Source organism: Candoia aspera, chromosome 7 (genome assembly GCF_035149785.1).
Source record: "Candoia aspera isolate rCanAsp1 chromosome 7, rCanAsp1.hap2, whole genome shotgun sequence".
NCBI lineage: Eukaryota > Metazoa > Chordata > Lepidosauria > Squamata > Boidae > Candoia > Candoia aspera.
The window spans coordinates 32,298,615-32,322,388 of record NC_086159.1 but is presented as its reverse complement, the minus strand read 5'-3'; the positions used below and the strand labels follow the sequence as shown (position 1 = coordinate 32,322,388).

Here is a 23,774-nt window from a genome sequence, read left to right as displayed (position 1 = left end):
ACAAACAGATCAAAAAGAGAGGGGCAATTTAGGGTGGCAAATGCCAGAAGAAGACATCCTTCATTGGCATCTTGAGGTTCATGGGTTGCCATGGGAATGTGCTAATAAGATTTACAACAGGTTGGTGTGAACTGGATGATAAGCCAGCTCCAAGGCTATTACAGATTCTTTTATGTTTTAGTTTCCACTCCCATTCCTCTGAAAACTTACTTTCCTCACTACTACATTGTATCCAAGTACTAATTTCTCTGTATTTTTACTGAGTTTGAAAGCAGCACAGTTCCTTCTTCATTTTACATGTCTTGAATGATAAACAGTATCTGACTCCTGCCAGTGTCCAATTTCAATCCAGCTGATGTCTCGAATGTCAGTAGGTAGTGGTTTCACTTCATCTTTGTCTTGAGCTTTCCCATGTCCATGCTTTTTTTTTTTCGCTCTGTGTTGCCATGTAATTCTGTCTTTGGAGCTTTGGATTTTCTTCTCTTGTATCACAGCATTAGCAACTAGACATCTGGAAGATTTTAATCTTGTTGCTTCATGTACACCAATAGAACTCCAAAGGATCCTCAGCTCTTCCTCAGTAACATGTTGAGTGCCATCTATCGGAAGAGGTTATCATTAAGCAGTGTATTGTTCATCCATATGGCTTCCTTTGTTAAATATAGGTTTACCATTGTCTTGCCCTGTGCAGTATGACTTGATGTCTTTGCAATTTTTATTAAAGTGGCTCCAGCATTTTCTGATATTGCTGCTGCATGATTGGTTTATATGGACAGCTGAGATGACCTTCGCACCTTGGATGATACTGCTGGGACTATATAGTCCTGGCATTCACACCTGGCATTCTTTGTTCCTCTCTGGAACTCCCCCCCCCCATCCCCGCATGATGAGATAGCATAAGATTATGGGGCAGGGTAATAGAAGGAATAGTATCTTATACAGGTAGTCCTTGCTTAACAATAGTATCTGGGACCAGCAACTCTGTGACTAAGCAACGCAGTCATAAAGTGCAGTGTCACATGACCACACTGATTTACTATGGCCGTTGCAGCAGTTCCAGTTGCTGTTAGGCGAATCCCACACAGTCGCGATGTCGTGCAGTCATGTAATTGTCATTTGTGACCTCCTGTCGGCTTCCCCATTGACTTTGCTTGTCAGAAGCCATCAGTAAAGATCACAAATGGTGATCACGTGACTGCATGACTCTGTGAGCATCATAATTGCAAGCTGATTGCCAAGTGCCCAAATCGTGACCATGGGGACACTGACGGGCGCAACTACGAGGAACAGTGATAAGTCCACTCATTCAGCGACCATACAAAGTTACGACAGCACTACCTGTAAAGGATAACATTTTATTTGAAATGATTCCCCCCCCATTTTTTTTTTTAAGAAAAGACAGTGAATGAGTGGCAAAGAAAAATTAATTACATTTGATCAAGTAAAAGATCAAGGATCAAATCCAATATTCTGCAAGATGCATAACAAAAGATTAGCTTCACCAAATGTTAAACTATACTATCAACCTAGTTGTTTGATTTGAATTACAGATTAGATTAGATTATTGTATGGTTGGATTACTTTTGTGGAAAAAGCAGGATTCCTGGAAGTCCTGCATAAATCTTTGATTTCCAGTGCATAAGAGATCATTTGATTATAAATAACTTAAGAGTATGCGATAAATATAAAATAAATATCAGCCTATACTTATTGCCTCTAGTTTCAATATTAAATATTTTCATGAAATGAAATATGCTAAAAAATTGGTCCCTGGAAAGATAACAATTTGTATAAATTGCAGTATTTAATCATTAATAAAGTTGAATCTTTCAGGTCTCTATCTTTGGAATGGTCAGAAACATCCCATTGGTTTCAATGCCTTCAAATAAGCAGTATCATTTAAAAGGAATTAACCAAAGCAAGGTGGAACACCTTAAGACCGGACAGTTTGAAATAATATAAAATTCAGAACATCTGTTAGGGCTTATGTATGTTTTAAGATGTTATTGAATTATTCAGAAACTGAACAAATCAAAGATTGCATGATTAAATGGATGCAGAATTTAAATAGGACAATTGATATGCAATATCAATGGAAGATAATGTTTATTTATTTGTCATATTTTTATTACCACCCATCTCCCCTACTTGGGGGACCCTGGGCGGTTCACAATAAAACAGTATAAAATTCAATAAAATCAGAATAATATCAATACATATACATATAAAATATAATAAAATCCAATTGATGGCAGATCTAATTCCACCCAAAGGGGACAGGACCAGTTCTGTCAGGACTAGGGAACCAACCAACCCCAAGAGTGGTTCTTCCTCTCCCTGTTCCGGGCATGGTGACAAAACCAGGTCTTCAGCCATTTCCTGAAGTCCAGAAGAGAGGAGGCCAACCTCACTTCTGGGAGAAGGATGTTCCAAAGGGTGGGAGCTGCTGCAGAGAAGGCCTGCCTCCTGGACCCCGCCAGATGGAATTCTCTTGCAGACGGGGTCCGTAGCATGCCTTCTCTGCATGATCGGGTGAGACAGGTTGATGTAATGGGGATGAGACGGTCCCATGCCATGTAGGGCTTTAAAGGTGGTAACCAACACCTTGAATTGGACCCAGAAGCAATCTGGCACCCAATGCAGCTTGCGGAGCAAGGGAGTAATATGTGCTGATCTTGAGGCATCAAAAACTGCCCGTGCAGCTGCATTTTGGACCAGCTGTAGCTTCCGGATACTCTTCAAGGGTAGCCCCATGTAGAGTGCATTACAGTAGTGTAATGGGAGTAGTATATGGGAGATGACCAGGGCGTGAGTGACCATTCGAAGGGTCTCCCGCTCCAGGAAGGGGCATAACTGGCACACAACACGAAGTTGCACAGAGGCCCTTCTGGCCACGACTGCCACCTGCTCTTTAAGCAGGAGTCATGAGTCCAAGAGGACCCCCAATATTGTGAACATTATACTAAAAACAATGGTACCAGATGTTTTTGATGGTATATTATTCCAGGCTTGATCAGCAAAATGGATAATGTATATTAAAAAAATGTAATAAATAGGTTGGATCACTTTTTCTTATCTGATGGCAGTGTCACAAAGCCCAGCAATTATGGCAGATGAATCATCATAGAATGAACAGATTTTAAATACTGAGTTTCTTTTCTTGCCAGCTGTTTTTCTGTTACGCATCACTAAGCCTTATGTTTCTATAAGGTAAAGGTAAAGGTTTCCCTTGACGTAAAGTCCAGTCGTGTCCGACTCTAGGGAGCGGTGCTCATCTCCGTTTCTAAGCCTTAGAGCCGGCGTTGTCCGTAGACATTTTCCGGGTCATGTGGCCAGCATGACGACACGGAATGCCGTTACCTTCCCGCCGAAGCGGTACCTATTGATCTACTCACATTTGCATGTTTTCGAACTGCTAGGTGAGCAGGAGCTGGGACTAGCAACGGGAGCTCACCCCGCCACGCGGTTTCGAGCCGCCGACCTTCCGATCGGCAGCTCAGCGGTTTAACCCGCAGCGCCACCGCATCCCGATGTATGTTTCTATAGATATCCTGAATTATGTTTGTACATAACAGTGGCTAAAATACTTTATGCTTCCCATTGGAAATTAAATTCAGTTCCTTCAAAAAGATTGGCAAACCATGCTCAGGAAATACGCATCAATGACAAAAAATAACTTCATGTTTAAAAAATGTCTGATACTAACTTTAACCTGGAAACCATTTGTGGTTTATAATTCTGCACATAGACTTCTGAAGTTTGGTTTTAGTACTTGAAACAGAAAATTTTGATTGATGATAAAGGAAGGATTGTTTCAGATTAGCTAGAAATTCTTGTCAATTCTTATTATTTTGACTAATAATTCTTATTATTTTGACTGTTAATTTCTGACTTGATTTGAATAATAGTTTTTAAAGTACCAAATTGATTTACTTATTGGAATATGTTGTATATTTATTACTGGTAGACTAACAGAGAACATTTTCTTGCAAATTCTTATAATTCAATTTGTAAATCTATCTTATTTCTTATTTTTTTAATTCTATTCAGAAGTTTAAAGATAAAACCAATTTTTTTAAAGAATGCTATAATAACAATTTAACATTCCTTTCCTTTTCATAGAAGAACTGTAATGGTAACAATAATATCTTGATATATCTGTACACTGGTATAAATTTATTCCCCTTTTTAAAATATACCAAGCATTAAATACCTTTTGCTTTCTTTGCTACCTTTTCACAATATGTTAAGCCTGAAATAAGTAAGTTTTCCAGAATACTTTCCAAAGAATGTCTTTTTGTTATGATAATGGTTTATACTTTTTATTTTGTTGACATCAAATAAGTAATAAAACCCATATCATGATTCACACTTTACATGAATAAAAAAGTATAATAAAGGTGTTGATTATCATGATGAAATTGTCATTTAATTTCATTTTGCTATATTATGAAATAACTGATTTGACACAAAATTTTCAAACTTTTTGTTTTTCTTCGTAGTGTCTGCTGCTTCTCTTACTACTCCACAGACACCAGTCAGTGGACATCCAAAGCCACAAACACCAGTTACTTCTGCATCCCTCACATCTGGCTCTTTGACAACACCTGTTCTTCCCACAGCTAACACTGCAACAGTAGTTGGTACCAGCCAGGTGGCTGGTGGCAACACGCAGCCAATGTCTGTTTCACTGCAGTCTTTGCCAGTAATCCTGCATGTACCTGTTGCAATGTCCTCTCAGCCTCAGCTCCTGCAAGGTCACACGGGAACCTTGGTTACTAATCAGCAATCTGGCAGTGTTGAATTTATACCTGTACAAAGCCAATCAAATGTTGGTAATCTAACCAAAACTCCTTTGTCTCTATCATCGGCTAATTCAGCAAAACCAAACAATAGCCCTTCAGTGTCCGGTTCAAGCATTCAGAGGAACTCTCCAGCTAGTGTTGGCTGTTCAATAGGGACAACCCTTGCAGTACAAGCTGTTTCAACAGCACATCCTGTTGCACAAGCCACAAGGACTACTTTGGCTACTGTGAGTACTTCAGGAATATATACTCCTCCCATCAGTAGGAGCTCCATACAGATGAAGATTCCTATATCGGCCTTTAACAGTTCAGCTCCTTCTGAAACAAATACTACAACACCTAGAGTTGGTAAGTTGTTTTTGCTTTTTGCCGTATGACTGGATACATAAGAGAAAACCTTGATTTCAAAGAAGTGACTGACACTGATCTGTTGCTGTTGAGATATTTTAGTGAAAATAATGGTGTTATCTCAATATTAAAATAATTATATTCTAAAAGTGTGTTTGTTAGGCAATGCAATGAAGTTGTTCCTTGATCTCCTTAGAGAATCAGACGTCCAGGTTGTTACCACCACCTCCACCGCCACCAGCAGATAATTCAGCAAATAAGAAAGCAGCTGAAGTGCCATCACAGGTATGCCAGTTTGTTTATTTGCTTGTTTTTATGCAGAGTACTTTATTTTTCTTCCGTTCAACAAATAGGTCAGGTGTTGTAGTTACTTATTGGGCACTTTTAATTTACTTTTTAGGGTGTTAATAGGGTGTTAAAACTGTTTACTTGCTTCCTTGTTATTTATTTAGTATGTGACATTTTTGAACAACAGAATCTGCCAATCCTAGAACAGTCAGCAGTTCTCCTGTACAAGGGACAGATAACAGTAGTAACAATTAGAGAGCTCTTCAAATAGTACAGTATTTATAAATTTATAAAGCTAAGACTAATCAACATTGCTTCTGTGTTTATGCAGCTGTTTCCAATTCCTGTTATCTTGTTTTATATCCTCTTAACTTTTGGACACCTCAATTTGCTTAGGAGCTTTGTGTTTTAGGTAACAAATACTAGTGTGTACACAAAGTTGTATAGTTGCTGGGAATCAGTTCTTTGCTAGTAAGAATTTCAATAAGAGTAGAGAGGCACCCTTGATGTAACAGTTCTCTCTAGCGAAGGCATCATTGGTTCCAGCCTCACCAGTTTCATTCCTTACAGATTGCATTTGTGACATACTGGCCCAAACATGCCCCAACTGATTAATATCAATTCTTTACTTTAAAGGTCATGTTATGTTCCAAAACAAAGGTGGTGATGAATAAACCAGGGGTGTGAATTGGTTGAAATCGTAAAATTCTGAGTGAATGCAAACCAGGAATATAAGTTACTCCACCAAATGACATCACTGGATGGGTGAGAACAAGATAGGAGAGACAGAAAAAATGATTGGACCATTTGGAGACCTGAGAACGAATGTTTATTGTTTAGTTTCTGCTGCAAAAACTGCATCTATGTTTCAAGTACATGGTTTAAGCATAAGTCTATTCATACACATGCTGAAGAAATGAGTCTAAAAAGTATTTGTTTACAATGAAAGTTTGAGAGGATCTGGGAAGGATTACAAAGACGAGACGTTATGAGTAGGGCGAGGATTTCTATGACATGTCATACTTTTTCTGGAACCTTTATTTGAATTTACAAGTAAGTTAAAACATGTTTTAGAGTAATCTGGTGAGAATTAGATGCTTTTTATTTTGCCTGAAAACTCATATTTTGACTTTTTAAAGGTGTAATGTCATATTTCTGCTTAATTTTATAACAAACGTCATATTTTGGTCATATTTTGGTCATTGGCAACCCTCATGATTAGCCAGCAAGTTCGAGCCAGGAAAGAAAGTGAGAATTTGCCTTTTTTTTTTTTTTTGCCTTTTTCTTATTCCCTTCCCAACTCAGGGAGGGGTGTGTGTGTGAGAGAGAGAGAGAGAGGGGTAGAAACAAAGCTGCTACCCTGACCAGGCCTCAAAAAAAAAATGAGAATTTGCCGGTTTTGTTTTCTTCTTATTTGTTCCCCAACTCAGGGGTGTGTGGGAGGGAGGGAGGGAAAGGGAAAAGGCTTCTCCCCTGACCAGACATCAGATTTCAACATGCTTAAAAGCAGATGTTCAGCGAGTGTGAAATTACGACGTCTTGTTCAAGAATTTGGGGAGCAGGTTTTCAGTAGCGATGGTAATATTTTGTTTTGTAAATTGTGTGAAGTTAAGGTATAGGCCCAAAAGCATTTTAATATTTAACGTTGTGACACTGCGAAACACAAGAATTGTTTAGCAAGATTTACCTTCACTGAGAACAGCCAACGTCTCCTTTTTGAGAGAGCTGCTTCTTCAAATGCAGGTTCATCAAATACCCAGTCAGAATTTTGGAAGGATCTCTGTACAATGATGGTTACTTCAAATATTCCCTTAAGGAAATTAGGTAGTGGTAGCCTCAGGCATTTTTTGGAGAAGTACACCAGTCACCCAATTCCAAATGAATCAACTGTAAGGAAAAATTACATCTCTGCCTACTATGAAGATGTGTTAGAAAAGATAAAATCTGCTGTTGACAACAATAAGATATGGGTTTCAGTAGATGAAACAAGTGATGTAAACGGAAGATATGTAGCCATTGTTATATTATTGGCATTCTGAAATGTGACAAGCCTGGTGAAGTATTTCTTCTAACATGTGAACTCTACAAAAAGTAAACAATTCCATTATTGCTATGCTCTTTGACAATTCTATGAAACTACTCTGGCCGGATGGTGTAAAAAGGGGAAATAGCCTTTTCTTTGTAACAGATGCTGCTCCATACATGACTAAAGCAGCCAAGGGACTTAAACTTCTTTATCCAAAAATGATTCATATCACATGCCTTGCACATGGTTTACACAAAGTGGCCGAAGAGATTCAAAGCAACTATCCTGATGTAGATAAGATAATTTCGAATGGGGAACTCTACAAAAAGTAAACAATTCCATGACACGGGGGACTTGGCTGGATGCGGCTATGTATTATTTACAAATTATGCTTCCTTGCAGCAGATACTTAAAGAATTTGACTATTGTGAATCTTCCTCCACAAGATTGTGCAAGATTCCCTTTCTGAAACCTTGGCTGGAAACTTAGCATATATAAGATCTAACTTCAGTGGATTATCGAGAGCAATCACCCGCCTTGAAACTGTAGGAATGGAACTTAGTGATGCATTGAACATTGTAAAACAAACTTGAGAGTGATTTAAAGCAAGCAAAGGGGAAAGTGGCTGAAAAAAATAGTAATAAACTGCAAAGAGTGCTGCAATCTAATCTGGGTTATTCAACACTTTGCAAAATAAGTAACATTCTAAATGGACTCGAAGCAAAATTTGAAGACTTTGAGCCAGAATTTTCTCCAGATGAGTTTGTTTTTTTCAAATTTGTTCCTATAACCTCTTGTGATGTCGAACGGAGTTTCTCCAGATACAAGAACATACTGGTGGACAACAGAAGGAGTTTTGAGTTTGATAACCTCAAGATTCACGTGGTCATCCAATGCAATTCTGCTGTTAACGAAAACCAATCCAGGGATGACCATTTTACTCTCAAAATGTTCATTTGATTCTTTCAATACTAGCACTTCTGCACTGGAAGTGAAGAAGAATAAACCTTTTAATTTGTGTGTGTGTGCATAAGCACAGATTTTTAAAAATTTGGGTGCTAATTTCAGAAAAATCGTAAAGTCATGTTTTTGGTTTAATTGGTCATATTTAAACGGTTTAAGGTCATAAATGCTTGCATATTTCTAACATTTTTAGGTCATAGAAATCCTCGCCCTAGTTATGAGTGTTAGATTAACCAATTTTTGGTACGGTCAAAGTAGATCTTGGGAAAAAGATATGGAGAAAAATGAAAGTAAAGTAAAAGAATGACTGCAGGAAGAGATAATACAAAAGTATTAGAGGATAGCTTATTTTCCTAACAGAATCAATGGAAACTGAATATAAGAACATTACTTTGAACTGAGTGAAAAGAATTATTTTATGAAGTGCCTTAAAAGTGTGTGGAGTTAGGCTAATGGGAAATACGAAAAGCATACTTGTGGGAAAATGTTGTGCGCCAGTTACAGCCCTTCCTGGAGCAAGAGGCCCTTCGAAAGGTCACTCATACCCTGGTCATCTCCCATATAGACTACTGTAATGCGCTCTACATGAGGCTACCCTTGAAGAGTATCCAGAAGCTACAGCTTGTCCAAAATGCGGCTGTGCGGATGATTTTAGGTGCTTCAAGATCAGCACATATAACTCCGCTGCTCCGCAAGCTGCATTGGGTGTCAGTTTGTTTCCGGGTCCAATTCAAGGTGTTGGTTATCATCTTTAAAGCCCTACATGGCATGGGTCCAGGTTACCTAAGGGACTGTCTCACCCCCATCACAACAACTCATCCCATCCGGTCATGCAGAGAGGGCATGCTACGGACCCCGTCTGCAAGAGAATTCCATCTGGTGGGGTCCAGGAGGCGAGCCTTCTCTGCATTAGCACCCGGCCTTTGGAACATCCTTCCCCCGGAAATACGGTTGGCCCCCTCTCTTCTGGACTTCAGAAAACAGCTGAAAACCTGGTTTTGTCATCATGCTAGGAGTGGGGAGAGGAAGAGCCATTCCTGGGGCTGGTTAGTTCCCTAGCCCTGCAGGGACCAGCCTTATCCCATATGGGCTGAACTGATCTGCCCTTATTTGGATTTTATTGTATTTTATATTGTATTTTATTTTTATTGGAATATTAGTATTATTTATAATTTTATTGAATTTTAAATTGTTTTTACTGTGAACCGCCCAGGGTCCCCCATGTGGGGGAGATGGGCGGTGATAAAAATCTGATAGATAGATCGAGGACACACTATGAATGAGGGAAAATGCACATAATAGAATTATTGCTGCAAAAAGTAAGGACATAGTAAGATGCAATTTGTTTGGTCTAGTGGTTAAGATGCTGGGCTAGAAACCAGAAGACTGTGAGTTCTAGTCCTGCTTTAGGCATGAAAGCCAGCTGGGTGACCTTGGGCCAGTCACACACACTCAGCCCAACTCACCTGACAGGGTTTTTTTTGTGGGGAAAATAGGAGCATTAGGTATGTTCACTGCCTTGAGTTATTTTAAAAAATAATAATAAAGGCGGGATAAAAATAAAAATGTGTTTAGAACGTTACAAGGATTAAAATGTATTTTAAAAGTTATTGCAAGTTATTACAATATTACAATAGAAAGCAAGGAACGGTTAAAACAGGCAAAGGAATAATAGAGCAATTTTGATGGAAATAAATTGTTTGTGAAAATTGAGTGAAAAGAGCTAAACAAGCCTCCATCAGAATGAATGGAATTAAAAATAAACATGATGAAATGACATGGCATGAAGCTGAAGCAAAGGAGAGCTAGAAGTATTTTAGAGATTTTTATGGGAATGATAGTGATACATTAAAAAGTGAAATTGAAATAAATGTTATGAATTTCTAAGGAAAAGTTGAAAAAAAGTGAATCATTAATATTGTGAGAATCCTAAAAATTGCTTTTACAAAAGGCTGAAGGTTTAGGGAGTGTAATTGGAGGAGTATTTAAAATATGAATGTGATTTGCTTATGGAGTGGCCTCTAAAAGATCAAGAAGAATCAGGACAGTCTGCCTCCTCCATCCTGGTTCTACCAGAAGTCATCAACAAGTATTGTTGATCGTTACTGGATGTTATAAGAACAGTGTATGATAGAAGCACGTATGAAAATAAATGGAAAGCTTAAATGACTTGACCAGCACTGAGCATGGACTATGATCAGGATGTATTATGTCTCCTTGGTTGTTTAATGTATTCATGGATAAATACAGTACATAAAAAATGCTTATGATGATATAACAAATGTGTTGTTTGGAGATGCAAATGTGCGTGTGCCAAGGGAAGTAGTAATCAAATCAAACGACATATCACGCTGGGAAAATCTGCCATCAAAGCCCTACAGTATCTAAAGTTTTCAGAAGTAAAGACTTTAGTTTAAAAACAAAGGTGTGTCTCACTCATGCCATGGTCTTCTCAATTGCCACATATGCCTGTGAAAGTTGGACATTAAAAAAGGAAGATAGAAGAAGAATTGATGCATTCAAATTGTGGTGTTGGCGAAGATTATTGAAAACACCATGGACTGCCAGAAGAACAAACAAATCAGTTTTAGAAGAAATACAGCCAGAATGTTCCTTAGAGGCGAAGATAATTAAGCTTAGACTCTCGTGCTTTGGGTACTGTAATGATTGCCTATTCTGACATACTCAGTCTCACAAGGGGATTCTTTATGAAAACTGATTTATTGAAAGAATAGTATGCAAATACGAAGAAAGCTGAGAATGAGCAAAAGCGTGCCAAATACAAACTAAAAACCCTCGCTTCAAAACCAGCCCCGCCCTTCCTCCCTCCTAGCAATCCTAGCAACCACCCCCACCCATGTGTTAGCAACCGTTACCCACATCGGCCTGAGAAAGTAACCTTGAACAGAGTCAATAACCCAAACATACATTCCACAGTTGCAGTAAGAAGATTACCGCCTGGCACGGCTGGAAATTTCCAACCCACAAACACGGGTTAGAAAAGTGACATGCGAAACGTTACGATGTATACAGAACATTGAAACAATGAACATGACATATTGCCCCCCCCCTAAAAAATGCAAAACTAAGGAGCAGGCTTATCAGGATAGGCAGTATGAAAACGAGTAACTAAAAGAGGTGAGCGAACATGGTGAGCAGCAACCCACTCAGGATGTGGGAAATGCTTCCATCGGACCAGGTATTGTAAGGTAGAACGAAGGCGCCGAGAATCTAAAATTTCTTGCACTTCAAAATGTTGCTGGCCATCAATCATGATAGGAGCAGGCGGGGAGGGGTGTGGATGCCAGCGATCTGACTGGTGGCAGGGTTTGAGCAAGCTGCAATGAAAAACAGGGTGCAAACCTTTCAGATTATGAGGCAAGTCCAACTTAAAAGTAACAGGATTGATCTGGGCAACAATAGGAAAAGGGCCCACGAACTTTGGTGCCAGTTTTTTAGAAGGTTGTGGTGATTTAATAAATTTCGTGGAGAGATAGACTTTATCTCCAACTTGGAAAGGTGGTTGAGGTGCCCGTTTGGTGTCAGCATAGCGTTTATAAGTGGCTTGGGCATCAGCAAGAGCTTGCTTTATTTTTGGCCAGGAGTCTCCCAGATGTGCTGCCCAGTCTGCAGGGGACGAAGGAGGAGAAGTTGGTTGGGGCAGCTCAGGAATGGGTACGAAGTCACGGCCAAAGACAGTGCGAAATGGCACTTGACCAGTACTCTGATGCACTGCATTGTTATAGGCGACTTCAGCAAAGGGGAGAAGATCGACCCAATTATCCTGCTGATAATTAACAAAAGCACATAAATATTGCTCCAAAGTAGAATTAAGAGCCTCCGTGGCTCCGTCAGTCTCAGGATGCGACGCAGTGGATAGGGCTTGTTTAGTGCCCACCAATTTCATAAAAGCCCGCCAAAATTGTGAAGTAAATTGTGTGCCTCTGTCAGTCACCAATCGGGAGGGGCATCCGTGGAGCCTGTACACGTGTACAAAGAAAAGCCGGGCAAGCTGCTGTGCTGAGGGAATGGAAGCGCATGGAATGAAATGGGCTTGCTTTGAGAAAAAGTCTTTTACAACCCAAATCACCGTTTTTCTCTGACTTGGAGGCAGATCCACGATAAAATCCATAGAAATTTCCTCCCAGGGGTGAGAGGGACTGGCCACTGGTTGGAGCAAACCTTGAGGCTTACCCACCTTCCGTTTGGAAGCAGCGCAAACAGGGCAGGAGGCAACATAGTCCTTAACATCCCGCCTTATTGTGGGCCACCAAAATTGGCATCTAACCAAATGAAGTGTCTTAACAAACCCAAAATGCCCCGCTAGTTTGTCATCATGGCAACGGAGCAAAATGTCTTTGCGTAAAACTTCAGGCACATAGAGGCGATCATTTTTCCAAGCAAAATCCTTGTCAAAAGTAACATTGTGTAAATTTGCTTGCAACCAAGTGTCAGATTTCAGCTGGGAAAGAAACTGCTGTTGCAAATCTGAGGGAACTGGCAACCGTCCCAGACGGGGTGAACCTGAAGCGTCTGGGTGTTGTGCACGAGTCTGGCTGCGAGTGACCGCTGCCAGACTCAATTGCGGCTCCGTCCAGAGAGTCCCTATTACATCCGGCACAGTGCTGGAATCCTGGGGTCTGCGGGACAGTGCATCAGCCAGAAAGTTTTTCTTCCCTGGAATAAATTTCAACTTGAAATTAAAACAGCTGAAGAATTGCGCCCATCTGATTTGCTTTGGGTTAAGCTTACGAGGTGCACTGAGTGCTTCGAGGTTTTTGTGATCAGTCCAAACCTCGAACAGATGGATAGCTCCCTCCAACAGATGGCGCCAAGTGTCTAAAGCAGCTTTAACAGCAAAAGCCTCTTTTTCCCAAACGTGCCATCACCTTTCAGTCTCAGTGAATTTACGAGAGAGATAAGCACAAGGTTTTAGGCACCCGGATTCATCTGCCTGCAGCAGGAGAGCTCCAATGGAAAAATCAGAGGCATCCACTTGCACCACAAATGGTTTGTTTGGATCTGGATGCTGCAAAATGGGTTCTGCTGTGAACAGTTTCTTAAGCTTGTCAAAAGCCAGCTGGCATGCAGGCGTCCATTTCAATAACGCCCCCGGATTCTTTGATCTTCAGGTGTCCCCCTGCCCCTTAGTTTTAAGCAACTCAGTGAGGGGGAGGGCGGTGTCCACGAACCCCTCGATGAAGGACCTATAGAAATTCGCGAAACCCAGAAAACTTTGGAGTTGTCTCCGTGTACGTGGTGCCTCCCATGCCAAAATGGCCTCAATCTTAGCTGGATCCATTTCAATACCTTTGTCTGAAATTCTATAACCCAAATAGTCAATTTGAGATTTATGAAAAGCACATTTAGGCAATTTAGCATACAATTCAGCTTTTCTCAGTTTGCTGAGCACTTGTCTGACCAGCTTTACATGGTCTTCCATTGTTTCAGTATAGATTAATACAACATCCAAATATACTAATACACCTTTGAATAAATGGTCATGCAAGACCTCATTAATCAATTGCATAAAAACCCCAGGCGCTCCCACCAACCCAAAAGGTAACACTTTATATTGAAAAGAGCCTAGGGGACAATTAAAAGCAGTTTTCCATTCATCCCCCTCCCTAATGCAAATGGGGAAATATGCTTCCCTCAGATCCAACTTAGAGAATATTTTCCCCTTTGACAGGTGTGATAACATATCCTTGATTAATGGGACTGGATATTTATTTAATATTGATACTGCATTCAGCCCACGGAAATCCATACATAGTCTCAAAGTTCCATCTTTCTTTGGTCTGAATAGGACAGGCGCACCCACTGGGGAATTTGCTGGTTCTATAAAACCCCTAGCCAGATTTTTATCCACAAATTCCCTTAGCGTTTCCAGCTCTTTCTGGGTCATAGCATAAATTTTTGGCTTAGGCAACTTTGCATTAGGGATAAAGTCTATGGCACAGTCAGTCTTTCAGTGTGGCGGTAGCTGATCTGCTTCCTTTTCACCAAATACATCCGCAAAGTCCTGGTATTGCTCTGTCAACCCTTCTAACAGATTGGTAGGGTGGTGCGGAGTGGCCGCTGCCGCCCTCCCCATGTCCCCGCTGTCCAATTCATCCCCCTCCGGTGCTTTATAAAATCCATCTGCAAAAGTTACAGTCCTGTGCACCCAGTTTATATGCGGGTTCTGTTGAACAAACCAAGGCATCCCCAAAACGACAAACAGACCCCCCACAGGCGCCACCACAAAAGGCAGTTTTTCCCAGTGACTTCCCATTTGCAATGCCACCATCCCTGTGGAGTGAGTTGCCGGCTCTCCCCCCGCCGTAGACCCATCCAATTGGGTAAAGATCATGGGGCGTTTCAATGGAAATGTGGGAAGCTCCAAGGCAGCCACTACGTCCGGGTGCATTAAACACCGCGAACACCCTGAATCCATCATCGCCCACAGTTCGTGTGCAGGACCCCAATTTCACCTTCACTGTCAGCGTAGGGAAATTTCCACTCACCGAAGCGTGATCGCGCTCCTCCTCTACCACCTGCCCCGTGGCGCCTCTTAGAGCAGGTGGCTGGCGTTTCCCGCCGGCTGAGACGGCTCGAGGTCCCCTTCGTCCTCATAGAAAGGAATGCTCTCCGACTCCGTTTCAGCCATCACTGCCTTCATCTTCCTGTGCACAGAGGGGGATTTTCCTGACGGCTTTGCCAGGCACTCTTCGGTCTTCTTCTGCGGGCACGTCGCTGCTCGGTGTCCCTCTTTCCCACATCGCAGGCATTGCCCTTTTGCAAACTGGCTCTCTCTTTCCTCCTGCCAGGCCGTCCATCCCGCCCTGCCAGTGGTCCCGGGTGCCTTGCCCATCTTTGTCATGGCCATCTGCTTCGGGCCCCTCCTGGTCTGCACGAACTTAGCCTGGGCTTGCTCAACATTCGCCGCCAGCTGTATCCAGTCGTATAGCGTGCCTGGGTCTGCCCTTCCTAACGCCCATCTCAGTAACTCAGGTCTCAGTCCATCTTTGAACATTTCTATTAGAGTAGTGTGCGACCAATCGTCCACTTTCGCCGCTAGGGCTTGGAATTCGAGGGCATAATCAGCCATGGACTTAGACCCCTGGAATAACTCCCGCAGGGCCACCTTTGCTTTCTCCTTTGCTAACGGATCAGCAAAGTGCATTTTTAGCGCCCATAGAAAGTCTCTGAAATCATCCAACTCCAGGGCATCCATCTCGGCTAATTGGACAAACCAATCAGCTGCCCTCCCCTCCAGTTGGGTAGCTACAGCGTTTATCTTTGCCCTTTCCGAAGGAAACAGCCTCCCAAACTCCTCCATATAGCTTTTTGCATTAGTCAGGAAGAATGACAGTTTTGTAGGATGCCCATCAAATTTGACAGTGAAATCCCTATACCTGGCTCTTTGTGGGCTGCTCTTCCTCTCTTTCCGCCCGGCTCTCCTCCTGGGCTCTGGAGACCTCCTCTCTTGAGGGGGAGGGGGACTCGCAACTCCGACTTTGGGACTTTTCTTCCGATCCCTGCTTCGTCCCCTCCCTGCATTTTCCGCCCGCCGCGGGGGCGATGGGGACACCCGCCTGGGACTGCACGGTGGTGATCCCCCCTAGTACCTCCTCCGGTCTTTCCTCCTCATGCTCGGGGGGGAGGAGGGAGAAACAGATGGAGATGATCGTCTGTAGCGATATTCCCTTCTTCCTCTGTCCTGGCTGCCCCTTGCAAATGACATTCTTTCCATCATGTCTTCCAAAGACTTTACTCTGGCTTCTAGCCTCTGCAATTTCTCACTGGCCTCGGAGCTGTCCGAATCACTCCTCTCCATTATGGCCACATCTGGGGACAGCGGATACCTTGCCTTCACAGGTGCCTGGGGCGCTCCGGACAGGGCTCCCTCATCCTTTCCGACTACCTTGGATTTTACCGCTTTCGCCGTGGCTGAGCTGGCGTCCGAGGCTTCCGACAGTTCCTCCGATTCAGGGGTGAGGGTCCTTTCCCTTCTTTGCCTCATGGAATCCGTCTCCCCCACGCTGGAATCCTCACTCTCTCCTGAGCGGGACGTAGGTTCAGTCATCACTAACTTTATTTCCTCACAGCACTGGAAGGAGGTTAGTGGTAAGAGTTTTATGATTCTCAGCTTTATGTAATGATTGCCTATTCTGACATACTCAGTCTCACAAGGGGATTCTTTATGAAAACTGATTTATTGAAAGAATAGTATGCAAATACGAAGAAAGCTGAGAATGAGCAAAAGCGCGCCAAATACAAACTAAAAACCCTCGCTTCAAAACCAGCCCCGCCCTTCCTCCCTCCTAGCAATCCTAGCAACCACCCCCTCCCAGGTGTTAGCAACCGTTACCCACATCGGCCTGAGAAAGTAACCTTGAACAGAGTCAATAACCCAAACATACATTCCACAGTTGCAGTAAGAAGATTACCGCCTGGCACGGCTGGAAATTTCCAACCCACAAACACGGGTTAGAAAAGTGACATGCGAAACGTTACGATGTATACAGAACATTGAAACGATGAACATGACAGCTACATCATCAGGAAAGACTGATCACTTGAAAAGGACATCATGTTTGGTAAAGTCAAGGGCCAGAGGAAAAGAGGAAGATCTTCAATGTGATGGATTGATACAATTACCGCAACAATGAATGCAAGCATTGGAACAGTCAGACATATGGCACAAGACCGAACAGCATTTCGTTCTGTTATACATAGGGTCGCAATGTTAAACGACTTAACGGCAACTAACAACAACAACCAACCACGCCATGTTTTTGACTGAGCACTCAAATGATTTGTAGTGAATCTTACGTTATCATTTTTTTTTTATTATTTAATAAATTTATACACCGCCCATCTCACTATAAAAGTGACTCTGGGCAGCTTACAAATAAAAGTTATAAAAAACTATTAGAAACATACAAAAAATAGAAGAAGATAAAAGAGGGAAACTAAAAGGTGGAGAGAGCATCTATAAGCCACCAACCACCCCCAAGTCTGCCTATCACTCTTGGATCCCCAAGCTAGCTAGCAGAGCCAGGTTTGACGCTCTTCCTTAAGGCCTGAAGAGTGGGGGCCGTACAAAGGCTAGAAACTGGGGGATCATGAGTTCTAATCCCTCCTGAGGCACAAAGCCAGCTGGGTGACCTTGAGCCGGTCACTTTCTCTCAGCCCTAGGAAGGAAACAGTGGCAAACCACTTCTGAAAATCCTGCCAAGAAAACTGCAGGGACTTGTCCAGATGTCTCCAAGAATCAGATACAATTGAACGGATAAATACATAAATATAAAATAAATGTTGACGTTCTTTTGAAATATGTTCCCATTGCATGGAAATTGATATCAGAACAAATAAAATGGATTCTTCATGCCCCACTTATAGCTAAAAGACTTATTTTTCAGTACTGGAAAGATAAACATATGGTCCCAACTACAAATTGCATTTATGGTGAAAAAGGGTTGGGGACATAAATTCAGTATATTACAGTTGGGCAAAAGTGGATCATTAAGAAAAGAATTAATGATTAAACTACCAGTGTTATAAAATGATTTTTACAATTCTGTTCACCTTTCTCGAAAATGATATAAAACTGAAAAAGTTACAGAAAAGGGCAACAAAATTATTAATTCACCAAACAATACCTTAGTTTACTGTTGGGATACACAACAGCTACCACTTAAGTTACATAAAGCTGGGTGGTACAAAAGGTAGTATTACAGGTGGTCTGAACTACGACAGCGCTGAACTGTTAGTACTTACGACTGGTCCTCAGAGTTCAGCCGTTGCAGCGCCCTCACAATCATATGATCACAATCTGGGCAACCAGCCCACGTTTCCAAATGACGCAGCGTCCCACAGTCACGTGATTGCAATTTGCAACCTTCCCTGCTGGCTTTCCACAAGTAAAGTCAGTGGGGAAGCAGGCAGGAAGTTGGAAGTTACGGTCACATGAGGTCCTTGCTTAACAACCTGTGGTGATTTGCTTAATGACAGTAACCTGGGACTGCCAGAATTGCCATCGCTAAACAGCATGGTCATGTGGCGTCATGCTTTACAACTGCATCGCTTAGCGACAGAAATTCCATATAATAATAATAATACCATTATTAAGTGAGGAGTCCCTGTAGTCTATTCTGTACTCTTCAGGCTTTCTAGAGCTTTTTGTTACTACTACACGTATTTCCTTTTCTGGCCTTGATAAAAATCTGCATTTTTCCTTATTTCTGTTTGCACTGCTGTCTTAAGTGTTTTTCTTGTGCATGCCGAGTAAAAGTTGTTGAAAATTTGAAATGAAGTTTACTCTGAATTATACTAAGATAGAATGCATTTTGTTACAATTGCAGTGTTGAAATTGAATTCCCAGTCATTTTGAAGGTGGTAGGGGCTATTCTTAAATTTAAACTAGATAATTCTCGAGTAGATCAACTAACTATACCACATATAGTAAGTGAATGTTTAGATTGTTAGAAATGGTTATAAAAACATATGTGTGGTTTTCTCTTTCTGAAATCAGTTTCATTATTATAAGCATATAGTCTGAGCTGCTTTCAAAATTATTTCATACTAGTGTGCTTTGTAATTGTAGAAAAGTATTTTCATTTTAGATTTCTATGTTATTTTCTGTTTATTAAAATATATAGAATATTTTGACATTCTTTCTAAAACAACCTCACGGTATTATAAACATGAATATTTATCACTGTTTCCTGATTTTTTAATTTTGGAACCAAACCACATTGTGCTGTTATAATGGTAACAAACCAGTTACAACATTTTAAAACTGTATGGTCATCCTAAAATATTTAATCCAAACTATCATGGTAATAAAAAAAAAAAAGTGGAGCATTCTGGAATACAAAAATTAAATTAGCTACTCTTTTCTAAGTTTCTACCATTTAGAAATATGTCACTATTTTGCAAAGGCTTTTGCAAGGCTTTTGCTGTTCTTCAAGGCATTTATTCTAGTTTTTAATATTGCTGGTGTTTGGTGGTTCTTAATCTATTTTTCTGGTGATGTTTTTAGACTTTATTATGTTGGATCAAATTAGTTGTACTAGAGTTAGATCCATTAAAACTAATGATATATTTCAGTAAAGAGTAATCAAAATCCCATGGATTTCAGTAGGAATAATTTATGTCATTTTTAGCACTCTTAAAAGGTTGACAAACACGTTAGAAAGAATGGGTGTGGTGGTAATTTTTCGTTTTGTTCTTTTATTTTCCAGACTGGAAAGGCTACAGGAAGTATTGCAGCTGGAGTAATTGATCTCACACTGGATGATGAAGATGATGGTTCTTCTCAAGGTAACTGAGAAGATATCCCTGGCCAAAGATAGGATTTGGTTAATGGAACTAACAATGGGCTATGTTGCAACATCTGAATTTTGTAAGCTATTAAAATGAAATCATTTTAGTTAACAAATACTGTTTATTTTTGATTTTAATTAAAATGATTTTATTATAAAAACACTATTAAAAACTGAGGTTTAAATGTTCATGATAACACATAATGCATCTGATGACTGCAGCCCATGAATGTTTATGCCTTCATATATTTGTTTACCCAAGGTGTTATTAGACACATTTGCTGTTAAGGGCTATGATAGACCAACTGGACTATCTTTGTAAAAGACCAGAAGGGGTTGTTTTTTTTTAAAAAAACAGATCAATATAAGATGCAAGTTCCATTTTAATTGTTTAGTGTAATTCTGGGCAGTGAACTGAACAGAACCATTTTGACTATTGCAGTGTTCTTACATGGGGTTACTCTTGAAAAGTGGACAGAAATTGAAGTTGGTACAAAATGTAATAGCCAGGCTTTTGAGCAGTGTAAGGTATGGGGATGATATAATGCCTGTACAAAGCCTGTATTCTGGCCACTACAGTAGTTGCTTACTAGACACAATTTTAGGTTCTGGAATTGAGTTTTAAAATCCTAAACAGGACTCAATTATCTTCCATACTGCCTCTCCTGCTATGAGCTGGCCAATAGACAAAAGGAGGGAGCAGCAATCCAAGATAAGAAAGAGAAGGTTAGGGAGCAGCTGGCTACCATGAACAAACTTAAAGAGTCCAGAACAGTTACATCCAAGAGTCTTGATGAAGCTTGTGGAGGTCTTTTCTGAGAAGTCATGGAGAGCAAATATACCAAACACTGGAGTAGGGCAACCTTCAAAAAGGGGAAAAAGAGGACCCAGGATGTCATTTCCAGGCAAACTCTTGAACAGATTATTAAGCAGTTGGTTTTTAAGCATTTAAAAAAGAATACATTGCTTGGCAGGACCCAGCATAGGTTTATCAAGAATAAATGATGCCAACCTAAACACCATTTTTGATAGAGTGACCAGTTCAGGAATGCAGTGGACATAGTGTACTTTGACTTCAAAAAAGCATTCAACAGTCTCCCATGAGTTTCTAGTGGAGAAGGTAACAAAACATTAATAGGCCTATGCTACAATTAGATGGATACAGAGGTAGAGAGCCAGTTTGGACTGGTGGGTAACACTCCAGGCTAGAAACCAGGAGACTGTGAGTTCTACTTCTGCCTTAGGCATGAAAGCTGGCTGGGTAACTTTGAGCCAGTCACACACACTCAGCCCATGACGTCAGGCTTGGGCAACAAGCACTCGGTCAACTCCTGTTGCAACCAATGGATCAACTTTCGGCTGATCTGAAAAAGTGGACCCTGCACCTGTGGGAAAAATGCTAGGGGGAAAAATACAGAGATGGTTTAACAGTCATACCTAAGAAGTGTACATCGATGGATCTGTATCAAGTTAGAAGAAAGTGTCATGTGAAGGACTAGGCCCTGAGGTGTTCAGCATATTCATAAATGAGTTGGATGAGTGGTTAGAAAATATTATTCAGTTTGCAGACAACACAAAAATAAGGAAGATAGCATATATCTTAGATGACCGTTTTAAGATTTGGGAGGATCTTGACAAGGTAGAACAATAGGTAGAAACTAGCAAGATGAATTTTAATAGAGACAAATGCAAAGTCCTACATTTGGGTAAGAAAAATCAAAGATGTGAATATAGAATGGAGGGGCACACTGAGCAGTAATAGATGCAAAAAAGAATCTGGGTGTGTTGGTGGATCACAAGTTGAAGATAGCCAACACTGTCATGCAGCTACAAAAAATCCAATGCAATCCTGCATCAGAAGAAGAATAGTGTCAAGTTCAAGATAAGTTATGGCTCCTCCTGTTCTTCATTGGTTAGACTGGACCTGAAATACTACATTCAGTACCAGACACACATTAGGGAAGGACATTAACATACTGGAACATGTCAAGGAAAGCAGCCAAACCATTAAAGGGCCTAGAAGGAAAAAGTTATAAGGAATGGTTGGAGAAGTCGTTTAGGCTGGAGAAAAGAAAGGGAGATATGGGAGGTAACAGCAAGTATCACAAGGGCTATTTTGTAAAGACAGGCAGAATTGTTCAAGAAGACACGACAAGGAACAATGGGTTTTAATTACAAGGAAATTAAAAAAATTGATTGGACATCAGAAAAAATCTACAAGAGCTTTTCAACAACAGTCTGCTGTGGGAAATAGTAGACTCTACTTCAGTGGAATATTTAAGCAGGTTCCTAAGGAGGTTATGTTTGGCTCCAACTCTCCCAATAAGTAAGAAGATAGTAACAACAAATTTATTTACTTACTTACTTACTTACTATCTTGCCTTTATTATTTTTATAAATAACTCAAGGCGGTGAACATACCTAATACGCCTTCCTCCTCCTATCTTTTTCATCAAGCTTTTAGTTTCGGTTTTGATTTTAATTGTGTTAATTTTGTGCACAGCATTTTTTGAGGTCTTGGAGTGGAATGCAGCTGTCATACATCCTTGAACAAAGAACAGTATGCTCTTGTTTAACTGTGATGGTTATCCTCTTCAGGAGGGATGTGTATGGAGTGGTGAGGGAAGAGGGAGATACACTCCTAGTCAGCCAAATCAACCATGAATGTTTATGGGATAACAAATGTCACAACCAGAATATCGTCGCATGTACTGCTACCATACAACTTTTATATTGCCCCTTTGGAGATTTCCAAAGACCTAATTCAGCAGCTTGTCTGTATTCACTTAACTATTCTTAATATCAGTAGGTATTCTCCAGAGCCTGATCTAATGCTCTGCCATTTGACTGCTTGCTTATTATTTGTTTAACTTATATATCATTCCATTTCTGGAGACTTTAGAAGGCAGGTTTCATAAAATCTCAGTTTCCTAGAGATTCTGCCTATGTGAATCAGGTGAGATGAGTCAGAAGCAACTTTACTCTGCTCCTTGGGTTAGTTAGCCTTTATTACAAAATTTTCAAAGTCAGATGAATTTTATATCAATTTGTTTTAGCTGACAAAGAGCATACTGTTCTTTGTTCAAAGATGTATGACAGCTGCATTCCCCTCCAAGACCTCAAAAAATACTGTGCACAAAATTAACACAATTAAAATCAAAATTAGGGACGCAGTGGCGCTGCGGGTTAAACGGCTGAGCTGCTGAGCTTGCCGATCGGAAGGTCAGCGGTTCAAATCCGCGTGACGGGGTGAGCTCCCATTGCTAGTCCCAGCTCCTGCCAACCTAGCAGTTCGAAAACATGCAAATGTGAGTAGATTAATAGGTACCGCTTCGGCGGGCAGGTAATGGCGTTCCATGTAGTCATGCCGGCCACATGACCACGGAACTGTCTACGGACAAACACCGGCTCTTCGGCTTTGAAACGGAGATGAGCACCGCCCCCTACAGTTGGACACAACTGGACTTAATGTCAAGGGAAACCTTTACCTAAAATCAAAATTAACGTTAACAATTAAAATCAAAAAAGGCAGGTATAAATTAAAACATACATTTAAAAGATAGATTTAAAATAGGAAATATCCTTATAGACAACAAAGATGTTAAAAAGTGTCAGTCAACTTTTTGTTCACATTTCATGTTCTCTCTATGATGTACTGAAGCAGGAATCTACCTAACTTGTTGCAACAAGATGTTTCCTATGCGTGTAAGCTAAAATATGTATCGCAGATAACGTACATGTTACATTATAGTTATTTATGTATACGTACATGCATACATACTATTTGGCAGCTGCCCAACTCCCGATGACTCTGGGCAGCTTACAGTTAAAAAAGGAGGAAAAGTACAAAAAAAAAGAAAAAATCATGAGCTGCTAGAAAACAAACATCTAAACAAAAACCCCATCTAGCAGGGTTTTGCGGGGGGGGGGGGTCGGGTTAGAGGCAATATTGTTCCAAAGCACAGGTGCTGCAACACAGAAGGCATGCCTCCTGGATCCCGCAAGATGGCAGTGCTTAACTGAAGCACA

At 40.9% G+C, this 23,774-nt stretch overlaps 1 protein-coding gene across 4 annotated transcripts in view; it reads left to right on the top strand.

The window, feature by feature from the left end:
- ATF7IP (activating transcription factor 7 interacting protein) overlaps positions 1–23,774 on the top strand; it is a 136,328-nt gene that overhangs the window by 95,504 nt on the left and 17,050 nt on the right. For all 4 annotated transcript variants that reach the window (XM_063308585.1, XM_063308586.1, XM_063308587.1 and 1 more), the window contains 3 exons: positions 4,503–5,153; positions 5,350–5,438; positions 19,665–19,743. In XM_063308585.1, the coding sequence (XP_063164655.1) occupies positions 4,503–5,153; positions 5,350–5,438; positions 19,665–19,743 (819 nt within the window). The remainder of the gene's footprint in view (positions 1–4,502; positions 5,154–5,349; positions 5,439–19,664; positions 19,744–23,774) is intronic.